The 25,950-nt window shown below is 38.8% G+C and overlaps 1 protein-coding gene across 2 annotated transcripts; it reads left to right on the top strand.

The window, feature by feature from the left end:
• On the top strand, positions 1-24,257 carry LOC131690440 (protein germ cell-less-like). Of its 2 annotated transcripts, none has more exons than XM_058976211.1 (4): positions 1-799; positions 20,265-20,421; positions 20,487-20,859; positions 21,003-24,257. In XM_058976211.1, exons 2-4 carry the CDS (start codon positions 20,285-20,287, stop codon positions 22,041-22,043), a joined length of 1,551 nt encoding a protein of 516 aa, XP_058832194.1. In that variant the 5' UTR covers positions 1-799; positions 20,265-20,284; the 3' UTR covers positions 22,044-24,257. The 2 variants fall into 2 exon arrangements, with proteins under 2 accessions (XP_058832194.1, XP_058832195.1); XM_058976212.1 differs by lacking the exon at positions 1-799 and adding an exon at positions 11,575-11,815.
• The last annotated feature ends 1,693 nt before the right edge of the window (positions 24,258-25,950 follow it).

Below are 25,950 nucleotides of genomic sequence, written 5' to 3'. Positions count from 1 at the left end.
TTTTTGTTTTGACGCTCGCCCAGTTCGGCTGCTGGTTGCTGTTCGATCGTGACCTTCAATATTCTGTTTTTCGCTACAATATAGCGAAAGATGTTAAAATTTCAAGATTTTCGGTCAAACCACGCGATAGTAATTTAGATAAGCTTATCGATGGCCGAGTGAGGTAAGATTTTACGGTCATAGCACCCAAGCGAGAAAAATAAGCAAATGATAAGGTTTGTGTGAGAAAACGCAGTTTGCTTGTGTTTGAAAATGCAAATTCGTGAAGTCGCAAATGAAAGAAGAAAACTATTGTTGCGGTAGATTGTGGTGTTTTGTTGTGTAATCGAAGTAAAATTGCGTGAACTATTACAGTGCATATAGTGAAGCCATAATCGCATAGTTTTTATAATTTGGATTAGTGAAAACGCGTAGTACCTACGTATAGAATATTGAAAGTGAATGTTGCATTAGTGGGATAAAACAATCAAAACAAAGACCACATACTTGGGACGTGACACACACGAAGAGAAGAAACTATACTACACGGTCCTATTATTACTGTGTAGTAGTGTTGCAATTGCAACGGTTGCAACACTGATCATCGTAAGGCCGTCGTGTAGGAGTACCACCCAATTTCATCGTGGGAACGAGTGGGTGTAGTGCGAGTTGGAGACACGCAACGGCCGTGCATTGTTGGATATGGACTGCGCATGGAAGTGAATCAGTAGTAAATTGATTAAAAAAAAAAAAGAAAAACTTCGAAACTTGGCAGATTAGGGGTTCTGTGTTGAGCAAGGATATTTGCACTTAACTGTTGGTGAGTATTGGACAGAATACCTATGCTTTGTTTTTCGACTTTATGTAAAACATTGAGAATACAGGCCAGATTCGATTATCCGTAGGGTGCAGAAAAATTTCGCTTCGGATAATCGAATCAAAACAAATGTTTGTTTTATTCATGATATATATTTCAACGCTTTTTTGTGAAAAGGGCGATACTTACAAATGTAAACATAAGGCTTTTTTCGTACATGCGAATGAGGGCTTTGAAACGCAACAAATTAATCTAAAAATTTGGATACTATGATATTGCTTTCTTAAACTACAGCAAAAAATACAGCGGGCGAAACTGTATTTTTGTTTGTTTATTTAATGTTTCGCCCTCCACGCTCCACGCAAACAAACAGGGCGATACTTTTTTGCTAGCAGTTTAGAGGCGAAACTGTTTTTTTCGTATTTTTTTAGGATTATCAAGCTGATACCAGCTGTAAATAGTAACAATGATCGCTATTGAAAAAATCCGGACGAAATCGGTGGTGTAAAACGGTAGTTATTGTAAAAAAAACGTAAGGACGATACTTCAATGCTGATAGGTGGAACCGAAAAAGTAAACAATCGCCAAAGTGGCGATACTATCACTTTGTCAATTTCAATAGCAAAAACATTTTAATTTATTAATTTCAAATAGTTTATGAAGTTTTGGGTTTCGATCACTGAATCATGCAACCTAGGGTGTAAAAACACAATAGTTCTTAAACAGAAAATAAAACCAAGTCTGGAAATATTCACTGTTGATTTTCTTTGAATGGTGGCACTGCTAGTTTCAAGAAAAAGCGTTGATTTGTTATATTTAAAAAAATAGTATCTAAGGTACATGCATCAATGTTTGACTTATGGACGAATATCGTTCACTGTATGTTCTATAAAGTGAAAGTAAGACAAGTAATAAGGTATTTAGCCAACTTATTTTATTTTAAAGTATTTTTTTTAATCTAAAGATTTATTTGAAACGGTTCAATGCGTTAGCACAACTGAGCCGTAGGTCTTTCAATTTTTTACAATAAGTGAAAATAAGAAAATAAAATGCTAGGAATGTCGGTCTTCCAGATCTTGTTGACGCAGCTTGCTGCTGCGTGTTGAGATCCTTTTCCTTGGCGGTGAAGCTGCTTTAGGGTCATTCAGTCTGCCTTCTCTTGCGTTCTCGTTCCCGTCCATGTCATCATCGGTACTGCTTTTTTGCTGTTCACGATCAGAGGTTCTTGTTTCGTGTTCTTACGGGTCGCTGTTGTAAATTCGTCTTCATCGGTATTTTCTTCTTTATTTGTGATGCTAGTCGTTGGTTTGGGAGCGGTCGTCGTGGTCGTTGTACCTGCATTATTGGTTAATTGGATCGTTGTTTTTGGTTTATCTGAAGGTGTTGGTGGCTGCTTGTTAGAGTTGGCTGTAGTAGACGACTTTTGACTAATTGCTTCGGCGCATGTTTTTTCGTAGTGGGTTGTGCTAAACTTCTAAACGTGATCAAAACACAGTTTTAACGTGATGTAGCTGAATGTACGTAACTTCAGCTAGATTAAGCTCCATTTTAACTTTAACTAATTGCTCTACTTCCTGAACTGTGGGTCTAACACGAGTTTTATTAAAGTTGATCGAAATCGTGTTATCCCGTAGCACGGGCACTTTTGTTTCATTTGGCAAACTCTTTTCACTCCGCAGCCGGGGGAAACAATACAATATTGTTTGTGCACTGATATGATATGGACTGCTTGTGCGATGGGCACCGATCGGCTTGTAGGTAGAATCACAGAGAACAGACATCCATGATCGAACAAAGATATTTAAAAAACGTGTGTTAACATTTGAATTAATATACGATAAACACTAGCGCCGCCACACCAACCTATCCCAACTATCCGTCAAATCCATTCCAGAACCGGTTCGAAATCCTGAATGGATTCACTATGGAATCTTACTCAAAGAAAACAACTGATTCCGACTCTATCGATTGATGCATTTAAGCTGGAATTCATGCTGGAAATCCGAACCGGTTCCGTACTAGTTTGACTGGGTAGAGGAATAACCGCTGTCAATTCTGTCGAACTCAGCCACAAAAAACATGACGACAGTAGCGCACCTGGTTTGAATATCCCAACTACCTTCGAAACCGTTAGAGATTTTACACAAGTTGAATGCTGAAGATGGACGTCTGTTCTCTGTGGTAGAATTGACTGTTTCACTTGTGCGGGATGATTTTTAGCTTCTGCTCAGGGCGAGATATGAAGAAACTGGATTTTAAAGTAATGTGTTCGATTAATTTGGATTGATATACTTATGTTTGGTCTAATAATCAGATCGCATAAAACTAAATTTCCTGTGTGAAACTTCAGTCAACTTAATACTGGTTTTGGTAAATTCAGACAGAAATAACCACTGAGCTTGATATTACGCACCACTAGTTTGAATACAACAACAAAACTTTGGGAATCATCTAAGAGAAGCAACACGCTAGATTCCACTGAGAAGCCCAAAAAAAATTTTCAAAACCGTCCAACACAAGTCCGGTAAGGACGCCTGCTGAACGGTCTGCTGAGCGTCGCCCAACGTTGGTCCAACAAAGAACCAGCATTGGACGATTTTGAAATATGGATTTCTAAGGGGGATGAATTTTGCACACGTTACAAGTATCAAAAGTGCACAAATTTTTATGCGCACGACACTAAGAATCAATCAGCAGCAGTATTAGTGCATTTCCCCAAAAGTCCACGCGGCTTTTCCTAATCGAAAGGAACGGCCGCGCTTCATAAAACACACCGCGCTTAGCCGTTCTGTCATAATATTGCAAATTTGCATAACGAAGGTCTGAATGAGTAAACAAGTTGTTCCAAAAGTCAGCCCTTCGTTATGCAGGTTGTGTTGTGTGTGTTTTGTGCAGGTTGAGTATACCAGATGCAAGTGGTGCCAAATTAATCATGTTTAGTAAAATTCAAAAATTCTTTTTAGATTACAGAATTGATAAAATTGGTTTAATGAGCTGTACTTATCAATCAAATTTTGTTTTTAAAAATTGTCCTTGTATTTAAACCAAAATGGGAGGCTTATCACTATTGCAAATAGCAAATACAAGTACTAGTACAAAAATCTTCTTGGCAACCTTAGAGCAGCGTTTAGTAAACGTACACGCACGTTTCGGTGAATGTCTCAGTATCATCATCGTCTCCATGCGTTTTATTTATTGTTTAGTGAGTCAATCAGAAACTAGCTGAATCTTGGTTCTTGGATATTTTAGCGCTAATTGGATATTTTAGCGCTTGTTCAAACGCATTAAGTGATTCAGTTTGTTATACATCGTCGCACAGTAAACTTTTTTCTCTTGTTTGCTTGGTGGAAACATCATCCAGGATCTTCATTTGACCATTGTTCGATGTTCTACCGAGTCGCTTAAAGGCTGTTCAGTGCATCTACTTCGTAAAGAATTATTTGCGCTGTTCTTTTCAGAGCGGTGCAAAGCACTGACTACAGTGAAGATCCTATTTTATTAGTCCCCGTGTTTGTTCGCTGCCGAATTTTTCTACAACAGATTTTGTCAGCTTTTTGACCCGATTTTGTCAGCCCCATTTAAGACAAAGTTTTCTGATTTAATTTCCCTATGTTACACGATGTAATTAAAGCGAAAGTCGTTGCGTAAGTGTGTTAAGAATTCGAAATGTCGATGTTCTTAAAGTATTTAAAAAGCTTCGATTGTTTTTCAAATTGATGCGATAATAGACTGATTCTGAAAAGTATTCTAGGGTTTTATTTCATATTTTCGATAGTCTCAAACAATCTGAAACCAATATGTTCAGATTTCGTCTGCCTAAAATGCATAATGGGGCTAACAAAATCGGTCATTGTATTCATTTTAAAAATTGCAGAGAAAATCACAGGCATCTACAGGAAAATGCAGTTTGTAGCCAATCGATTTGGTGCATCAAATTTTATAGCACACCGCATTGAAATGAAATATTTGTTGATTAAATGAAATCTCTTGATTTTCCCAAATTATTGTAATTTTCAATAGTTTAAAATTTTGTGCTTCCAGAAAATGTAGCATATATCAATTTCCATCGATTTCTGTGTTTAAACATTGGGATAGAAAAACAAAAGTTTTTTTTGAATGTGAAATTTCTGTATTTCCACGTATTTTTGTGTATATTTTGTGAGAACATAAAATTCTGCACTATTCTCTATTTCTTACACAGTTGCGTTACGGCTTCGCCTCATTAGAATCCGACACTAATTTTTTGTCGGAATAGATTAGCGCCAGCTTGACGCAAATCCCTTAAAACTAAAACACACTTTGTGTTTCAATCGAACGACTGATCAAACGTGATGTCCCGTCCGAGCAGAAGTTCTGTTTATGCCGATGAGACACAGTGAAGCCGAAACTTGTCTTGGCTTAGCAGGCTAATCTATTCCGACAAAAAGTTAGTGTCGGTTTCTGACGAGGCGAAGCCGAAACGCAACTGCGTAAAAAAAATTTTGTTTTCCAAAAACTAGCTAGTATCAATTGTAATTGATTGGTGAACGAAAATATGTAAGTCATCGCATCGAATTCAAAATTATATGCTAATTAAGTAAAATTTCTGCACTTCTACGAAGTTTTCATGATTTTTTAGAAAATATTTATTCTTTCAGAAACTGTAGTTGGTATCAATTACAATTATAGATGTGCAATGTAGCTTTAGAAACAATAATATGCGGATAATTGAAACAATTTCTTCGGACTACGGATAATCGAGTCATTTTCTACGGATAATCGAGTTACGGATAATCGAGTCTACGGATAATCGAATATGGTCTGTACCATAAAATTAGTACAACGCGGTGGCGGTTGTATTGTGCAAGCTTCTTCATGGCGTGGTATGGGGCTAATCGTGAACATTGATCGCAGAATGGATCAGCATCAGTACAAGCAAATATTGTAGGATCATATGGAGCCATCTACCGGTCTATGTGGTTAACATTTATGCATGAAAACGACCCTAAGCATATATCTCGGTTCGTTAAATAGTTGCTTTTTGATCAGATGGTTAATGTTTTTTCATGATCTAGCCACCGCCCAGACCTAAATCTAATAGAAATTCAATGGAACGACGTGGCAAACACGTCGAAGAGAAGAAATCCAAGAATCTGAACGATCTCTGGATCTCAAAGAATCTGAATGATCATGGTTGGAAGTTAGAATACTGCTAATTCTAATGAAGCGATATTGTAAGCTAGATGAAAGCGTCCCCCGTTGTCTAGAGACTGTTTTCAAGCAAAAATGATTCCCGACTACATACTAAACAGCTATGAATCATTAGTCTTGATCAAAATCAAAATTAAAAGCAATTTTTAAATATGTGCTAATTCTATGTCCAGGCCCAATTTAACTTACTTGTTAAATTCATTCATATAATTACAGATTTCGTCTAATACTATGCCATACGATTTATTTTCACGTACCCAATAACAGTACACTATATGTCTTGAAAAAAATTGTTAATGATCTGTTTGATTTTATTACGTTGTCCGGTCTTTAAGTGTGCTGGATATGAGTGTGCTAATTCTGTGTCCAGCACTGTACAAATGCTTGAGCCCTTCGCGATCATCCACGCAACCTACACCCGCGATTTCGCAAACACGATAACATCCCGGTGATAAAGGAATTTCTCAGCATAATCAATTAAAAATTTTCAAAGGCGGTCTCAAGCGTGAACCTACAAACTCCCGCTCTCGCGCGATCATGAAACGGTCACTCCCGGAAGACTATCCTCGGTACCAGAAGTCTAGGCCCATGCCTTCAATTGGACCAATTAAAACAATGACATGATCGGGAACCCTAGTGATATGGGATAACTCAAACCGTGTCAGAATGTGAACCGTACACCGAAAACTAAATAACGGAATGACGATCCGCCATCCATCCAAGAACACACGCGATTGCAATACACGATTATAAAATCGAATATATACCCGCGAGGTCACATACATACGAGCACATGAGACAAACACGTTCACAATCGAACACTTAAACCCTTCGCGATCATCAACGCACACCTACGCCCGCGATCGCGCAAACTTGATAACACTCCGGGAATAAGGTAAACTGTTTAGTACTTACGATGCTTCAAACGCGGTCTCAAACGCGAACTCACAAACGCCCGTATTCGCGCTATCACGAATCCGTCACATCCGCCAAACTTTAACCAGCGTCCTAGCAGCTTAGGTTCATACATTCAGATGGACCAACCAAAAATAATACTCATATCCACTAGACAACCGGGAACTCTAGTGATGTGGAAGAACTCACTTTCTTCTAGCATTTGAACTGTACACTGAAAATTGAGTACCAGATTCACGGTCCGCGTGCAATCATCCAAGAACACACGTGAATATGTATGCGAAAGGACACACGGTCATACAATCGAATTTATACATGCAAAGTTAAATGCACGTTAGCACACGTGACATACGGACGCACACGCGATCGAACACGTTAATGCACAATCGCTCGGAATCTTCGCGATAATACACACGATCGCGAAGTACCTACACCCGTACATATCTGATCCGTACAATGAATATCACATTCAGAATCGCGGACTGCTGCAATTGGATTTAAGAAGTGCTTTAGTGGGCGACATTTCCCGTCTCGTCTCCAATTGTTGTGAGTGATTCTGACCGGGGAGTTCTTTCGAGGCCCTACCCGATCAGAACATCATAACAGAAAGCTATCAAATTTATATCTCATGTTGATATAAATTACTCTCTGTGTTATCTTTATGATATACCGATCAGGAATGCAAGAAAGCTTATATCAAGATTATATTTTCTGGTGCTATCATTGGATTAATAATATGATATTAATGTACGCATACAACGATGATGTTACAGTAAGTTATATATTCTTTCACAATTATCTTTGAACGCTAACGGTTACACAAATGACAGTATATTTGCTTATACACTGAGGTCTCTTTTTATGCTTCGTAATTCAACTTTTTAAAGCGAATTTTCTAAGTTTTTAATTTTTTTTTGATTTGGATTTTCAAAATTTCGCGTTTTGAGTATGGACAAGTTTTAGATGCGATTGGTCGGAGACAGTGGCGGATCCAGGGGGAGGGTCTTGGGGGTCCGAACTCCCCCTCCCCGAACATTTTTAACATCTTGATAATTTTCGAAAAAGTTTCTTTTTTAAATTCATTCTAAGTTCAAAATTTTTGCAAACCAGATTCGATTACCAAAACTGATTTTAATTAAATGAGGATATTACATATTACGTATTGTACAATGAACATTTTAAAGTCGAAATTTTGGACCGCCTTCGAAATTTTTTTCTGGATCCGCTCCTGGTCGGAGAACTTGTCAGTGAGGTGTTTGATTGACTTACTTGGTTACAGTTGGATTAAGAGATGACATTGCCTATTTTCTGAGACACTCGTCTGACACATAACTTCGAGTAGGAGGCGTATGACTTAAATGTTAAAGCCATTATCATAACAAGCTTTGGAATCGTGAAGTTATCAAAGAACTTTTCTAAAGATTATAATTTTCCTATAAAACTTATTTCGAAGAATATGCAGGAAATATCAAGCAGTCCAGATTAAATAAAGATACGCAAATTGAAATCAAAAAGCATTTTAAAACTAGTTTTCATGGCTTAGTCTAATGAGTATATAATTAATTTTCCTCTAATCTATGCTGCATATTGCGAAAACGAATTTTCGGGTCACAAAAAACTATCTGATATATTATACTGATCTCCAAAATTGTCGTAGTGTATTTTGAGGATCTTGGTAAAACTTTCAGTGCGATTTCTCCAATTTATGTAGGTTTTTATTAACACTTAAACCTTATCCAGTTTGTGGCTTTCTAGTTTGTGCGTTTTTTAGATTTCTAAACTGTCGCGACTTTTTTATTTTATCGTCCGCATAAAAAGTGTTTGAGTTTACTTGAGTATATTTAATGGTTGAACTGACAAGTGATTTGATTGCGTTTTAGATAATCCTTGAAATATCTAAAAACTTTAATGCAAAAATATTGTTAATTTCCTCCTTAAAATTTAATCAAGTTGGGAAAAAATGTGTAACAGAAAAAAACATGAAATATTCAAGAATCCGTCCCATAGAACAAACATCAACAATTTCTCGAATTTTCTCATAAATCTGTTATATTCGCAGTTGATAGATATAACTTCTGTGAAATATTTGCATTTCTAGCAATTTATTGGGTGCGAGATAATTGTACTGGTTTGTTTAGTCTTCCCCACAGGGGCGGCGAAACATTTTATGCCCGAGTGGGTAGAAAGCATAGGGTGAGGGGACCATTAGTAAGGATTGGTTTCCTTTTCGCAATGCACACGCTTACATCACATTCACATTAAATCACGTTTGTTTATGCAAATTGAATTGTGGTACATCGATGTTTTCAAATGTGTGTAGTGCGAGATACATGCGTTGCGCATCTAAATTTTTTGAAATGGTTCAAAATCTCGAGTGGATAATTACCCACTCGATTATTTTCGAGTGGGTAGTACTACCCATACTACCCACGCTATCCGCAGACCCTGCTTCCCCATATCACAAATGCCAATAACAAATCCCCAAAAGAGATTTATTTTGAAACCTGAAAACACATTTGTTGCTTTGAATCTATGCGGAATCCTAAATAAGATTTCTCATATTCTCCGTAAAATAATGTATATACAATATCCGCTCAATGTTACCATGTCGCATCGACATTATTTCTAAAAACCACGTAAAACACGTTAACGTACAAGAGAAGCGCCAAAGCGCACTATTTAGAATCTAAAAATAGCCCCTCTTTCCTAATCTGAAAAGATATTATAAAGCTATTCAGTTTATCGTCATATAGACAGCTGTATTGGTGAGTAAAAATAAAAACAAAGCGTATGGCACCAGGCAAACAAAGAGCACTTAGGCTTGGGCAAAGTTCAATGTGTGCGTTCTGGAAACGTCTTCTGCATCTATAATCGTTTTGCCCTTGACGGAAGCGTGGAATATTATGCTAACTTTAAACATCAGTCGAAAACAACGTCGTTGGTTCATGCAGGAAACTACCCCATCAAACTCAGAATACCCAGGTTCAAAGCGGCAATATCGACAAATAATAATCTGCATGTCATATATTCACAATAACAATCAGCCAGCAGGTATGCAATCATTTGGCAATGCTATAAAAGCTTTTGATGCACGAAGCTTTTTGCTCCCAAAGCAAAAAGCGCCTTAATGTATGCTTTATTTTTCACGTATTCTATTTTTAGACGTGCACGCTAAAATCGTTGATATTATACAATAAGTAATACAAGCTATGTTGGGGTCAATTATGCTATCTCATGTTGTTATGATCGTGTTATATTGCTATCAACGTTTGTTATAAATGTGATATTCTTAGAGATTTTTTTGTTAGAATTTTTGTTATTTTAACACCTAACAATTTCTGCTTTATAACAAAATTTGATTGGAAATTTTTCGTAACAAAATATCAGCATGAGTTATAATTGTGTTATTTCCTCCTGGTCGGGTAGCTCTACAGCTCCAGTAGGATAACTCTCGAAAAAAGATTAATCGATATAATTATGCCATGCTCAATTCATTGTACTGGCCACAATACTGAGTCAGAATTGGGAACCGTTGATGAGCCATGCTCGCTTTATCGATCTCTGCTTTTCCTCAAAATTGCAATTGCCGACATTAAGGGGTTGGATCATGTGTTACAAAATGGCAGTTAAAATTCCGTCATTGCTTCTTATTTTTGGTTTATCTTAAAAATTAAAACATTACATGTTTACCAAAGATATTATACACAAGCATACTAGCAGCAGAGAAAAAAAATTCACGGTATTTTGATTAGTTTTGCAAATTTGTAACCTTTTATTTTTCAAAACAAGCAAGACACGTTGTCTAAATGCTATCAGCTGCCCAGTGAAAGATACGTATGTGTGCCTACTATCTCCTATATCTATATTACTTTTGAGTCGCACGCATATGCCGTAATATAATACGAACACAACTGAGGCTTTGTTGTGATCCAAGAATCGCTTCACCTTAAAATTCTCAACCAGTTCTTACGATGACACAATCCGCGGAACAGATCCCAGCCATCGACGCATGCGGTTTATTCGTACCATATGGTTATGGTGGTGGTGATGAATCAAGTCAAGTTCACTGCTAGCAGAAATAGTTTGTGCTAAGCTGCCGCGAGCTTGTGACCACATATTTCATAAAGTGTGCGCTCGCCGCCGCGCCAATTCGAATCACGTGAAGCGTTCGCCGGGTTGCTACTGATGCCAAGCGCTGTAAAGGTTAAGTGCCTTTACAACTATCTACTACGTTCGCGCGTCGTTACAACTTCGAACGCTACGCACTCGCCTACAATTTGTTTACAAGCTGTTTACGACTGACCGACTGAATCATTTACCTTTACTTTGAGAAATAGGTAACGCTGATCATTATATAAGGTGCATACAAAGCGTAGTCTTTTAAGCAATGTGTATTTATTCAAATCGAGGGTGCTGAGGGTTATTCTACTGCTGTATGACATCATTGATTCAACGTAGATTACAAAAACTATGGTAAACCGAAGCACAAATGCAATAGTGTGAACTTTCCAATATACATTTATTATACGCATACACAACGAGCTGATGGTAAATATTGGCTTTTCTGGCATTGGTAGTGAAACGTGCTCAAAATAAAATCAAACTTAAAATTGCTCAAAGTTGACATCATCCCTCCTAGGGTCGCGCTGATTTTGGACAGATCCTGATCGACTGCAGTTTGTTCGGATTCTTCCAACAAGTCGGTCGTGTGCGTGTGCCGTTGGTGAAAAGTTGAATGTCCCCTTCTCGCAATCGGCAGCGCCAGTATGCGTTCATTTTTCTCGCGGACAGTGTTGTGCTCCCACAGTTAGCTTAGTTATTTTTAACTCAGTGACGACTTTGAAACGAAACGTTATTGGTGTGACCGAAGAAACATATGTTTATCCGTTAGGAGTCGAAGTTGCTTCCAGGCCGGTAGGTTTGTGTACATTGTTGTTTCTACGTATACTGTTTTGTTTGTTCGCCACTTCCTTTGAAGGCTATACGCACAATTTAGTGATTCGAATGTGGGTCATTGGGTGTTTTATGTCTTAAATAGTTGTAGTGCTAAACTGTTGCATTTAAGGAAGTTAATGAAACGAAATCAAATCAGTTCTACAGTAGCACGGGCTGAACCTTCGTAACTTTATAGCGCTTATACTAAATATTAACCCTCCGGCACTCGCGCGAATGGCTCCCCGAATGAGCAGCCACTGGTGCTGGAAGAAGATTTCGCTAGAGTTTCGGAAGGTGTTGCATAAAATACAACGGCGCGAGTGCCGGAGGGTTAAAAAAAAGTGTGTGATTCTGCATTTCGGTTCGCAACTTCCATATGCACTTGAAGTTAAAAATTAAAAAAAAGTTCAATAACCTCAAAACGCTTGATAATACAGTAATGAACCGTTTTTATCAACCAATCGAAAAATTGTGGTTGATAAAATCGGGATTTTTTTATCTTCATTTTTCCATCCAACATTTTTGAGGCAAACTGGGAACATCTTAAGTTGTTAGTTTACAGAAAAATTAAACCTAATGCCCTATCAGTGCAAAAAATTGTATTTAACCGAACCGTCCGACAGTAGTTTAGTCCAACTTCCAAGCATGGAATCGATGTGAAATTTTGCAGATAGACTCATTATGAATGACAATGTATTCTGTTAACGAAATTCAACAGTTAATTTTCTTAAAAAGCGATGCCGAAATTATGCTTTGATTAATTGTTGATTGATTGATTATTGATATGACACGGCGGGTTGGTGGTTCACTGCCATTCTACATCCATGTCCCAAAAGTGATCACTGAGCAAAAGCGAACGAAGATGAAAATTATATTAGCGATCTGGAGAGAAACGGTGAATCAAAACAGTACTTCACATTCTAAAATTACGTTAATTCAAACGTTCATAATGTAATTAGTCCAGTTTTTCATTATAAAATTCAGTTAACGTAAGTTTTTACGAAAAATGCTCAGAAAACGAAAAAAAATCTGCGCATGATAGTCCAGCTACGCTTTATGTAAATGATGTTGTTTATTCATTTTGTTTAAGAAAGTGTGCGCGGAGAGCTTTCTTGATTGGCGGGTGAATTTTAGACTAAAATAGGAAATGGATGGTCTGTAAAGGCTGGGTAATGCGTAAGACAGAGCCTCTTCCCAGCAACTCCTGTCCCTACCTCCCCATGGTACTGGCCGGGAACTACGAACAACCTTAGGGAAGATCGGGTAACCAACCCCGGTGGGAACTTTGGTCGTAGGCGGACAGGGAAGGGGGGGGGGGGTTGCTGCTGCGAACCTGAGCGTCTGATCTCCACGAGGAGCGGCTCAAAACAGCGTCTGTTCCCCATGTTAGGGGCGGCTGATCATCGTCCGAGTTCCAGTGAAGGACTCTAAGCTCAACTGTGCACTATGGTCCTCCGAAAAGTTAGGGGGTTGGTGTCAGGCCCTGCGAGCCAGCCGTGAAAAAACAATTGCAGCGAAAAGTCAACAAGATAAGAATGCGAACCGATACCAATGGCGACGACCACTGCGACGAAAAGGGACTAGCGATTGAAAGCTCGGAACGTGGAACTGCAGATATCTCAACTCCATCGGGAGCACCCGCGTACTCGCCGATGTTCTCAAGGACCGCGGGTTCGGAATCTTAGCGCTGCAGGAGGTGTGTTGGACAGGATCCATGGTGCGAACGTTTAGACGTAATCATACCATCTACCAGAGCTGTGGCAACACACATGAGCCAATGACAGCTTTTATTGTGATGGGCGATATGCACGCGCCTTTGCATCGGTTCGTGGCCGATCGACGAAAGAATGTGCAGATTGAGGATCAAGGGCCAACATCAGCATAATAAACGTGCACAGCCCTCACTCCGGCCTTCGACTCATTGATTTCGCCGCCTCCAAGAACATGGCCATTCGTAGCACCTTCTTCCAGCACAGCCTCCCTTATCGTTACACCACTGGAGATCACCGCTACAGATGGAATCGCAAATCGACCACGTCCTGATCGATGGACGGCACTACTCCGACATTATCGACCTATCGTGGCGCTAACATCGACTCTAACCACTACCTGGTGATGGTTAAATTGCGCCCAAAACTATCCGTCATTAATCATGTACGATACCGACGGCCGCGTCGGTACGATCTGGAGCGACTTAAGCAACCAGATGTTGCCACTGCATACGCGCAGCACCTCGAGGCAGCGTTGCCGGACGAGGGAGAGCTCGACGTGGCCACTCTAGAGGCCTGCTGGAGAACAGTAAAAGCAGCCATCAACAACGTAGCTGAAGACATTATCGGGTACGAGGAACGGAGACGACGGAACGATTGGTTCGATGAGAAGTGCAGAGCGGTTTTGTAGGAGAAGAATGCAGCGCGAGCGATCATGCTGCTGCATGGAACCCGACAGAATGTGGAACGATCCCGCAAAGGCTTCGCGCCGCAAGTCGAAATATGTACGGATAAGGACGGGAGCCTGCTGACGGACAACCGTGAGGTGATCGAAAGGTGGAAGCAGCACTGACGGGTGCACCTGACGGGCGAGGTGAATGTAGGTACAGATGACCAAGGCAACGGAGCATTTGACAACGTCAGTGCAGTTGAGGACGGGAATGAGCCTACTCCCACGTTGAGGGAATTTAAGGATGCCATCCAACAACAAAGCAGCTGGCAAAGATGGTATCGCTGCAGAACTCATCAAGATGGGCCCGGAAAAGTTGGCCACTTGTCTGCACCGGTTAGTAGTCAGGATCTGGGAAATCGAACAGCTACCGGAGGAGTGGAAAGAAGGGGTGATCTGCCCCATTCACAAGAAAGGCGACCATTTGGAGTGTGAGAACTTCCGAGCGATCACCATTTTGAATGCCGCCTACAAAGTGCTATCCCAGATCCGTCATCTATCACCCAAAGTAAATGAGTTCGTGGGAAGTTATTAAGCCGGCATCATCGATGGCCGGTCGACAACGGACCAGATCTTCACCGTACGGTAAATCCTCCAGAAATGCCATGAATACCAGGTCCCAACGCATCACCTGTTCATCGACTTCAAGGCGGCATACGACAGTATCGACCGCGTAGAGCTATGGAAAATCATGGACGAAAACAGCTTTCCCGGGAAGCTGACTCGACTGATCAAAGCAACGATGAACAGCGTAAGGATTTCGGGTGAACTTTCCAGTCCATTCGAATCTCGACGGGGACTGAGACAAGGTGATGGGCTCTCGTGTCTACTATTCAACATCGCTCTGGAAGGTGTGATGCGACGAGCCGGGCTCAACAGCCGGGGCACGATATTCACGAAATCCGGCCAATTTGTATGCTTCGCGGACGACATGAAAATTATCGCGCGAACATTTGGAACGGTGGCAGACCTGTACACCCGCCTGAAACGCGAAGCAGCAAAGGTCGGACTGGTGGTAAATGCGTCCAAAACAAAGTATATGCTGGTAGGCGGAACCGAAAACGACAGGATCCGGCTAGGAAGCAGCGTTACGATCGACGGGGACACCTTCGAGGTAGTGGAGGATTTTGTCTACCTAGGATCCGTATTAACGGCTGACAATAGCGTGAGCCGTGAAATCTGAAGACGCATCATCAGTGGAAGTCGGGCCTACTATGGGCTCCAGAAGAAACTGCGGTCAAGAAAGATTCACCCCCGCACCATGTAGGGGAGACCGGCGCTAGTTGGCGGTGTTCTTAATTTTCAATTTTTACCACTTTGATGTAGATCTTGCAAAATAGAACACTCGGCATGAAAGAGCAGACTGTTGGCAACATATCTGATTTTTTTAAAAGTGTTTGATGCATTGTCTCCATTTTTAGAGACAAAAATATGTGACACGGAAAACCCGCCAACTTACCCCAACGCCGGGGTATGTTGGCGGTATGTGTGGATACGCCAAAAACTAAGCAATCAAATGGAGATTCAATTACTTCAAGGGTCCTTTTTGAACGTGCTGAATGTCTTTTCAAGAAAACTGTATATTAACCCATATTTGCTATTATATTTCAGTCTCAATAGCCGGTATTTTGACTTTGGCGCATACATCCTATTCAAAAGCAAATTTTCGAAATTCTTCAACCGGAATAAATGTCTCCTGCATCGGCGTGATACACAAGAAAAAGATTTTCATACTTTGGAGTGAATTCGAGAAATAAAATTTTTTGATGACTTTTTTGCACTGTAAACAGTACCGCCAACTTGCCCCGCATGCAGCACCGCCAACTTACCCCAACAGCATATTTTTTTAACAACTATTTAGAAAATAACTGTTGTTTGTGGATAGATGTAATATCTATACGGATACTGAAAGCTCTTTTCACGCGCTATCGAAAAATATAATCATTCGGGAAATAGATTGAAAATACTCTAAATAAAGTATTTAAAATTTAGAAAATTCACCTGGTATGCTCGAAAATACAATATCACCTACAACTTTCACCAAACAAATCGTTTTGCAACAAAAACACATTGGATAATGGGTTTCACCTAATTTGAGGTACACAAGAAGAGGCAGCGGTATATGTCTAATAGAAACAGAGAAAAAGGGATTCCGCCAACTTACCCCAACCGCCAACTAGCCCCGGGATCCCCTACAAAACGCTTATAAGACCGGTGGTTCTCTACGGGCACGAGACTTAGACCATGCTCGAGCAGGACCTGCAAGCGCTAGGAGTTTTCGAGCGACGGGTGCTAAGGACGAGCTTCGGCGGTATGCAGGAGAACGGGATGTGGCGGCGAAGGATGAACCACGAGCTCGCTGCACTCTATGGCGAACCCAGTATCCAAAAGGTGGCCAAAGCTGGAAGGATACGGTGGGCAGGGCATGTTACAAAAATGCCGGACAACAATCCTGCAAAGATGGTGTTCGCTAATGATCCGGTTGGTACTAGAAGGCGAGGAGCGCCGAGAGCACGATGAGCGGACCAGGTGGAACTTGATTTGGCGAGTGTTATGCGTAACCGACGTTGGAGAGATGCTGCTACAAATCGAGTATTGTGGAGGCAAATTGTTGATTCAGTGCTATCATGAAATTGATGTTGAACTAAATAAATGAATGAAGGAAATGGATGTGTTCATGTTTTAAGTTTTTGGAAGCGACGACAGTGATGGAGAGTCTTACAGGATCGATCTCACTATTGTAGTTATTATTACGGTACCCATCTCTTTGTTAATTAAACTTTCTCTTTCCACCAATTGTATATTTATTTTATTAGTGGGATAGTTATATGTAGAATTTCAACAATGGGTCAAACAGATTTGATATTTTTATTGAAATTTTTTGAAAGATGTCGTTGTGGCTTTCGACTAACATGGCCCATTCTCGTTGGTTTGGACTGGTTGGTGTGTTCCTACTAACAAGTGAATGGATCAATCCGCTCAAGAAGATAGCTGATTCAATTCGAATTTTGTTTAGTGATGACTTAAACGCGCTGGCAGAAGATCTTTTTACAGGTGTAGATAAATATGCGCAAAATTTTCGACAAACATATGATAAGAGATTTAAAGCTAACTGTCAAAATTCACTTTGAGTTAAAATTCCGGACAAACCGTTACTCGCTAATCACTGACAAAAAAAGTGAAGTTTTCTCTTTTATTAAGGCTCAAGTTACCCTCTTTGAGCGTGTGTTAGAATTGAGCGCTTGGTAGTATGCGTAGGAAAAATTGTGTACAGCTTTGCCGCCGATTTATCCTATAAAGCATTCATTAAAATCTAAAAGAAGAAAATCAGTCAATTTATTAGATTATCGGTATTCAAATCATGCAAAATAGTTGGTGTAAAACAATTGACCGGGCGGGATGGTGCTTTTGAAAAAGTGGCTGTGGCTTTTTCACTACGCAGCTGTGTTGCGTGCCCCGGGACAGTGTGGTGGTGTGACGAAAAATCACCGCAACTTTTTCAAAAGCACCATTCCACCCGGTCAACTGTTTTTCCACCAACTATTTTGTATGATTTGAATCCTGATAATCTACTAAATCGACTGATTTTCTTCTTTTAGAGTTTAATAAATGCTTTATATGGATAAACCGGTGACAAAGTTGAATGCATTTTTTCCAACGCATACTATCAAGCGTTCAATTCGTGTAGACGCTCACCGAAAGTTCTTTGATCCTTAACTGCTGTGAACCGTATTTGGGCAGTAACGGCTCGTCCGGAATTTCCTTTCAAAGAGAATTTAGACAGTTTGCTTTAAAGCCGTAATCATATGCTTGTCGAGAATTGTGTACTCCGGACCGGTGTTCACAACCAGTCCGCCAAAATAGTCTTTGGTTTAAATTTTATTTGTAGTTTGGCATGAACTACAACATAATAAAAACATAATATTACTAAGTATACAATACTTGCTAGAGTAGAGTGGGGTCAAGTAGGTTAGTTTTTTTTTGACGAGCTCCTGCAACGGTATTTTTGCACGGATTTCCATTCGTTGGAAAGGTTATACATCTGGCCACGTTTTGGCAATAATGATTTCATGCATGGATAAATATTTTTCAAGCAAAATCCAACAATACTTTTTTCGATGCTTTTAAAATCTGGGGGCACGATAGGTTTCGTACTCGAGGTTAAATAAAACTATGTAGGTACATACCTAGAAAATTAGCGGTTCGACTTTTATTTGAAGAGTATGAATACTGCAGATAATTTAAAAATACTAACACAAATTTAACACAAATAATAATTGAGGTAAGAAAATGAGCAAGTGACAAAAGATGTGAAAAATCATGAAACCGCGGAAGGAAATGTTTAAAAAATGTTTATTCGGCAGCTGCGTCTGTTTTTGTACTTGTAAATGACTTCTTCGGTGTCTTCGTCGTCGCCAGAGTATGGAATTGAAGTTGTACATTCCGGCTAACGTGGTTGCTTAGCGGTGCGACGATTACGTTTGCGCTTCGGAGCATTTTTTTGGATTCCTTTTCCTTCTCTTTTTTGATCATGTGTTTTCGATTATCTACTTCAAAAATACCTTAAATTATTATATTGCTAACGCACGTGAAATATCGGATGCGCTTTCATTGACGATGAGTATTTTCCTTTCACACGAACACGTAATGTTTCGAACGGAACCTTGAATTGTTCAGAGGCTGATCGAATACGCACGCCTTGTTGTTCAGATGCAAGTGCGTTCTATATGTCCTCTTCACATCGTTTTAAGGTTGTACAGAGAAGGGGCAGAAATCGGAAACGAAAAAAAAACAGTTTTTTTTCCACGCCGTGTGATAGATCTTCAAAAAAATTCCTTTTCTTGCACAAAATTACACACAATTTTCCTGCCAAAATAATTCAAATATACATTACAGTAGTGACCTATAGTGCCACCAAATGGTTGACCTATCGTACCCCCTAGTGTATGTTTCATGTTGATGTCCGTATTTTTTTTCAAAGATGAAAATATTGAAAAACCAACACAAAACTTGTGTTCAGCATTAATTTTTACGTAAGAAAAACTTTTACATTAATTAAATGTACTGTATTGAGAACGAAAGACAATGCGTTTTCCCAGAACAGCACGCAAAAACATAAACGACGCCGTAACTAATACAGCTGATCCACGATAATAGCCGAAATGACAGTCGTCAACAATGTTGGCTACCGTGTGTCCCGCAACATGAGCGAACTTTGCAATCTATACCTCTTGTACCCCCATACCTGTTTGACACCATTGTACCCTTCTATTAATAAAAAACTCATTTAAATTCATTTAAATATTTAGGTAGTTGCCTAAATATTAAGGTAGTTTGAGCTATATGCCAGCTGCTTACAACTGCATAAGTATCTTTCCCTCGAACGATGCACATTATTGTTAATAAACAATCAAAACACATAACACATACAGGAAAGGATATACTAAAAAAATATCCTGGTAACTAATAACTTTATCACTACATATACCGATGCCAAACGGCCGTAATACTAAGTTACTGTTTTCCTAAAAATATTTATACGGTAAACCTTCAGCAGTAGCTCGGCTCAAAGTTATACCAAATTACCTGACTTATCAGGTACTCACAGTCTTAAATTATGTATTTCTCTGTAGTTGAAAAAAAATGGCAAATGAGCTCCAGTGTGACCACTTCTAAAAATTATGCCAAATGTCCGATATACCAAATGTCCGTTATACCAAATGACCCTCACTTTACGCAAAATTAGAAATTATGTCAAATGATCGTTATGCCAAATGACCTTCAGTGTGATAATTTCTCAAAATTATGCCGAATGACCATTATGCCAAATGTCCGTTAAGCTAAATGATCTTTTACCAAATGACTTTATACCAATTGACCCAAACCCCTAGTGAGATGTAAGGGAACATCTACCCATATGCATATTTGATTTTATGTACATTATGAAAAAGAATTATAAAGTATTGTATTTCTTTCTGTTTTCTTTCAGAAAACCGTTCTTGTACCACGATGGGTAACGTGATGCACAAAATATCCAGCCCTATCCAGGCCATGCGGGGTAAAAAACGTAAACGGGAAGACGATGATTCCGATGGCAACGAGGACAACAGTGATTTGCTCGACAGATCGATGGCTACTCCCAAGCGGTAAGTTTCCACGTTGAATGTCAAGTATTTACTTGATCCAATGATGATCTATCATTTTTGCGCAGGAAGAAACTGATCTCTACGGCGAAGTACATCTATCAAGCCCTGTTCAAAGAGGAACGCAACTCCGATATCACCGTTCACGCGCTGGGTAAAGTGTGGCACCTGCACAAGGTGTATCTCAGTCAGAGTCCATACTTTGCAACCATGTTCAACGGTTCCTGGCGGGAAGCGGATGAGGATTACGTTCACATCGAAATCGTTGATCCGAAAATTACGATTGAGTCGCTATTTTCGGTGTTTGGCTCATTGTATATGGACGAAGTAGTGCTGGAACCGAGGGAGATAGTGTCGATACTAGCAACGGCTACCCTGTTCCAGTTGGATAGTCTCATTGATCGATGTGCGGAAGTGATGATAGAAACCACCAATGCTGAGGTTAGTTGTTTGTAAAAGAGTGCATATTGACTAGAATGTGTTTTACTCAAAGTGGAACAACCTTTAATTCACACTTTACCGTGAATTATCATCGTATAGTTATTCTCAATATTGTTTCATCATACTATTCGCATTCTTTGCAGACAGCGGTCAAGTACTACGAAGCAGCCTGCGAGTATGGAGTAAAATCTGTGAAACTATCCACCTTCAACTGGCTGCTGGTGAACCTGCTCAGTTTGTACTACAAAACCGGTAAATGGTTACGGTTAATTAACATTGAACTGATGGAATTACTGGTGGCAAGCCCGGATTTGTACGTTATGCAGACCGAACTATCTCTTTATACACTTCTGAGGTTCTGGACGTATTTAAAGCTTCATGTAACGAACGACGCCGAATGCGAGAAGGCATCATCGTCTGATGATCCATTGCAGTATTTTGCTCAGCGACAGAGTTCGCTAGCGTTCCTAGACACACCGAAGGGAAGACCGTTCGTAAAGTGTTTTCGAGCATTAAGGTTACACAATTTGTTGAATCATCATGTAGATATTAAAGTACTGAAACAGGATAACATCATTCCTTCGGAGTGGCTTAATGAGCCATTGTTTCAGCAATGGAACAGCATGCTGTTGATCGACCAATCGTTGGACAAAGGGCCGAAAGAGGTTGACGACAAATTGTTTTTGGATACCTGTATTCGCTGTGGAAGGACGTTACCAGAGAACGAGTATCTTAAGTGGCGTTGGACTGGGTTCAATTTTGGCTTAGATCTAATTCTAATATCTGATACTAAAACTTTAAGGGTGAAACGGCACCATCGTACAGAGAATGAACGACTATTGAGTTTGCAAGTGAAACGTCAGTTCCTCATTCGAGTATCAGTAGCGTCTCTAAACGAGCTGAGGCAAATCAAACATCAACAAACGTCGGCCATTCAGTCGATTGCATTGGACAAAAACGAGGAAGCCATGCTAATAATGTTTGACAAGGAACTCACCTACCCACTGTTAATCTCAGTCAACATGCTAGTCGTCTCACCTTCGCGAAAGTCCGCTAATCCAGCAATCGTCGGTTCTCCGACAGCTGGTCCATCTACTGCCCGACCACTAAAACAACCCCGAGACATTGCAAGCGATGAAGAATCGCTTGATGCCAGCGGTAACAACACAACGGTGGACTCCTGATTGGAATCGATCCCTGTTCAGCGTACAGGACAGCGACGCACTGGAAGCATACCTAGATGCTAATCGCCTTAAGTATCTTTCCTTCACCTATATCAGCTGATTTCTGGTACGGGCGAAACATCTATAATCGTTCATTATGTGCCCTGGTGGTTCGCGTTTCATCTATACATACAGTCTATTTTTTGCTTTTTATCAGTGATAGTATTAAGCTAGTGTGAGCTAACCAACTTAATATTGGTTCTTTGGGTATCGAATCTTTCATCGAAAATGATAAAATGTTTTGTTTAATATTTTGGTTTTGAAAATCAAATTTCTTGAAAAATATAGGTACTCGAATATAGCGAGCCTACATATTCTGGTATGTTATGGAAGATATTTTATAGTCTTTACAATTGCAACATTTTGCTATTGATACTTATTTTCTCAAATTCCTGCACAATACCTTATTTGTTTATTATATTTGGATTATTATGATTGCAATAAAGAAGAATATTGAATGTTCAATTGCGTATTGTACGCAATTTACAGGGCTTTTCTGTCACCGGGGCACTTTCTAATGTTTGTTTTATGTTAAAAAAATGAACCGACTTGAAACTTGGATTTTGATAATTTGTTGGAAAACTCATGCTCATGCAGTTCTCAAATATTTCCGGGCGGAATGCTTAAAAATCACTTGTGGTGGTTTTTTAGTTTTCAAGAAGGAAGGCCACAATAAATTCCCTCAGTAGAGATTTTTAGTGTGGAAAAACTTTGATATGCCTTAATAGTGCATGTTGTTGCGAGCTCTATCACAACGGTATGCACTTTACAATACGCTATCGTTTGCGCATTATCTGATGTTTTCGATCTCAAGCGAGACTGGATTGTCCCATAAAGGACTTACAAACTTATCCACCTCATGAAATCCATTAACACGCATGCCTCTTAATATTCCTATAAGCATGTTTTCTTTTGTTATTATTTTTTCCAATATTTTTTTCCAATATAGTAATGCAACCGGTTCAACGAAGTTGTCGACAAATTAGCTGGGTGTGGTCATCAAACACATTTGTTAGACCAGAACAATTTCTAGGTATATCTATCTGCACTATCAAACTAGAACCATCATCTTTTTCGTTTTATTATTTACCCCTGATGAATACTATGGGGTTTAGTATACTAAACATCCACCTTAAAAACATAAATGTTCGCCTCCAACTTCACTTCTTTTATAATTAAAGTCAAGTGAGAACTCAAGTGCCTTGTTGTAGAATACTGCTGTACTGTCTTATCGAAATTATGTAATTAGTTAATGAAACCCTAACACTGGTTTTAATTATTCCACAAACAAATATTACATATATGTTTTACTCAGGTAAATGACTGGTTGAAGCCAGCGAATAAACAAACAAAATTATTCATTCGTTTCCTAATATTTTTCTGCGTTGTCGAATGCTGCTAAGTAACACAATAAGTTAGAGCAGAATTTTATGTTAGTGCCACACATGCTGAGAAAAATTGAATATTTCTTCGGCGTTAAAAAATAATAAGGAAAGTTAAACATTTCATTATCTATCATTTTTTTCTTAGATAACACTGAGGATATTAAGAATAAATGTTGTGAAACTGCACATCCAGCTTAAAGATTGTTGTATAAACTTAACAGCACAAACTAATCCCACATAATCTTTTAATTTAATATAATTTTTTGATTCATAGGTATATGCAACATGTCATGTAAGCATTTATTTCATCGAACTGTGAAACAATACTAGAGTGTACATATTATTTGGGCTTCCCCCAGCATAGACAAAATAGGAGAAACTTACCCAGTTACACATGATATGTGCAAATAAAAAGCCATTTAAACTTTAGTGCCAGTTACCGAAAATATAGTTAGAAAAAAAAGTCGCAATACTGCCGCATCTAACCGAACTCTTGCTAATGTTCGGCTTCCACAACTACATGTGTCCGTAATTATTATAATCTGCCGGGTAACGCATCAACAATTAATCAAAATATACGGCACTAACGATACGTTATGTATAAGTGATATGTACGTTTTGTAGGATTGTCGTGAAACAGGATATATTTACTTAATTCAATTATTAACTGTAAACGTTTAGTTCATTGATGAAATTTCATCTAATTAAGAGTTACGCAACGAACCTGTAATTAACTTTTACTTTCTAAGCCGAGCGTTCTCAGAATAAAATAAAGGCATCCTTTAATTCATCGGAATAACATTAATTTAGATTTTATAATATTTTTATCATTCTGATTAATACAATTTAAATTGAAATTGATTCATTAAACACCATTAAATGTAGAGAAATTCCATTTATACATAGCATTGTACAGTGCTATGATCTGAGCAATATTATGATGCTGTGGTTTAATCACATTCGACTGGTACTTCACCTACTTAACGGAAGGAAGACGACTCATCAGACTCTTCCATATGTATCGTGGAGTTGTAAGTTTAGAGGGTATAACATTTATAATTCGCTCCAAGTAAGGGATGTCACCTGTAACCTGTAAGTAGGGTTCGTCGCGGTTGCGGTAATTACCGCAACCGCGCGGTATTTACCGCACCCGCACCGCAAAATCTGCGGTGCGGTGAGACACTTTTTCCCGCGGATGCGGTGCGGGAAAGAGCTTTTACCGCGCGGTTTTACCGCAACCGCACCACAAAAAAATTGACAAAATGATAATTTTGATTATTCTAAATTGATAAACAGACTGCTATAATGAAAGAAAATCTAGCTGTGTCCGAAATATTTTGACGCTATTATTTTTACGACATATTTTGGACTAGTTATTTTATACTTCTAAGTATAACTTCACAAACTAACCATTTCAAATACATAAAATGCAAGGTCCAAATAGAGACAAAATTATTAGATCATTTGAAAACAATAAATTTTTACTCTTAAATCCAAATTAAAAGTACATCACTTCTCTCGATTTCTGTTGGAAATCGTGGAATTATGAATCGTTTTCGATATCAATTTTTCAACTGTGAATTATGACTAATTTAAAGAAATTAGAGATGAACTAATTATGCTGGGACTTAAACACAACCCAAAGAATATAATTATCTTAATCAAACCAACCGAATTTGGAGTAATTGGCAGTAAAGGATTCAAATGTATGAAAGCGTCCAAAATAAGGAGGGTCCAAATTAGGATGATTATTCTATCATTCGTTCATCTTCATTGTATTTCTATCTTCTTTGATTGCTGTGTAAATTTAATGTGAATTTGTCTGCAGTCAATTTTATTGGACTCTTTCTCAAAAAGTATGCTACATAACTTTTTTTCGCGTACTTCCATTCAAATTTACTACAATTTTCTACCAAATTAAGTGCTAATATTTTTCAGCTAAGACTATTTGGTAGCTTTTTTGAAGCTTTTGTTGCCAAATACCACATAGTTTGACTCCCGTTCACTTCAATTGAAGTTTTTGCCATTGGCTCTTTGGGAAAATATTAGAGGTAAATATATTAAATGCTAGAACTTTCAAACTAGCCTTTAGAAAATTACACTTCATTCATTTTTAAAGGGAGCGATCTTAGTTTTTGAATGATAATACATCTGTTTCTAGAAGAATGCGGAAGTTAGAGTTTTGGGATATTTTGTCCGTAAAACCTATTTTTAAAAATTATTTCTGCTGTATGCTACAAATCATACTTTTTTTGCAGTTTTTCTAATGTTCAATAATTCTGTATCGGTTGAGACCGGGCTCCTGATTAGATGTAATGTATAGAGCAATTTTTTTTGTCAAATATGGCGTCGTTCTTATTAATGAAATACAATGTTTTTATTTCACTGTATTGCAATATATGCGCTACTATATAGAAGTACTGGTATTTCGACTTTAATTCTTTTTTGTGAAATTCCTTTAAGAATGAAAGGTGGTTTACCAC

This window comes from Topomyia yanbarensis, chromosome 3 (assembly GCF_030247195.1).
Source record: "Topomyia yanbarensis strain Yona2022 chromosome 3, ASM3024719v1, whole genome shotgun sequence".
Lineage (NCBI taxonomy): Eukaryota > Metazoa > Arthropoda > Insecta > Diptera > Culicidae > Topomyia > Topomyia yanbarensis.
The sequence above is the reverse complement of the archived record's forward strand: the minus strand, read 5'-3'. Positions and strand labels throughout refer to the sequence as shown.

Bases quoted from the DNA above. Each gene is read 5' to 3' on its own strand.
- LOC131690440 (XM_058976211.1), top strand. From the start codon at position 20,285: ATGGGTAACGTGATGCACAAAATATCCAGCCCTATCCAGGCCATGCGG. The intron at 20,422-20,486 runs GTAAGTTTCCAC...ATTTTTGCGCAG, and splicing joins TCGATGGCTACTCCCAAGCG to GAAGAAACTGATCTCTACGG. The intron at 20,860-21,002 runs GTTAGTTGTTTG...CATTCTTTGCAG, and splicing joins TAGAAACCACCAATGCTGAG to ACAGCGGTCAAGTACTACGA.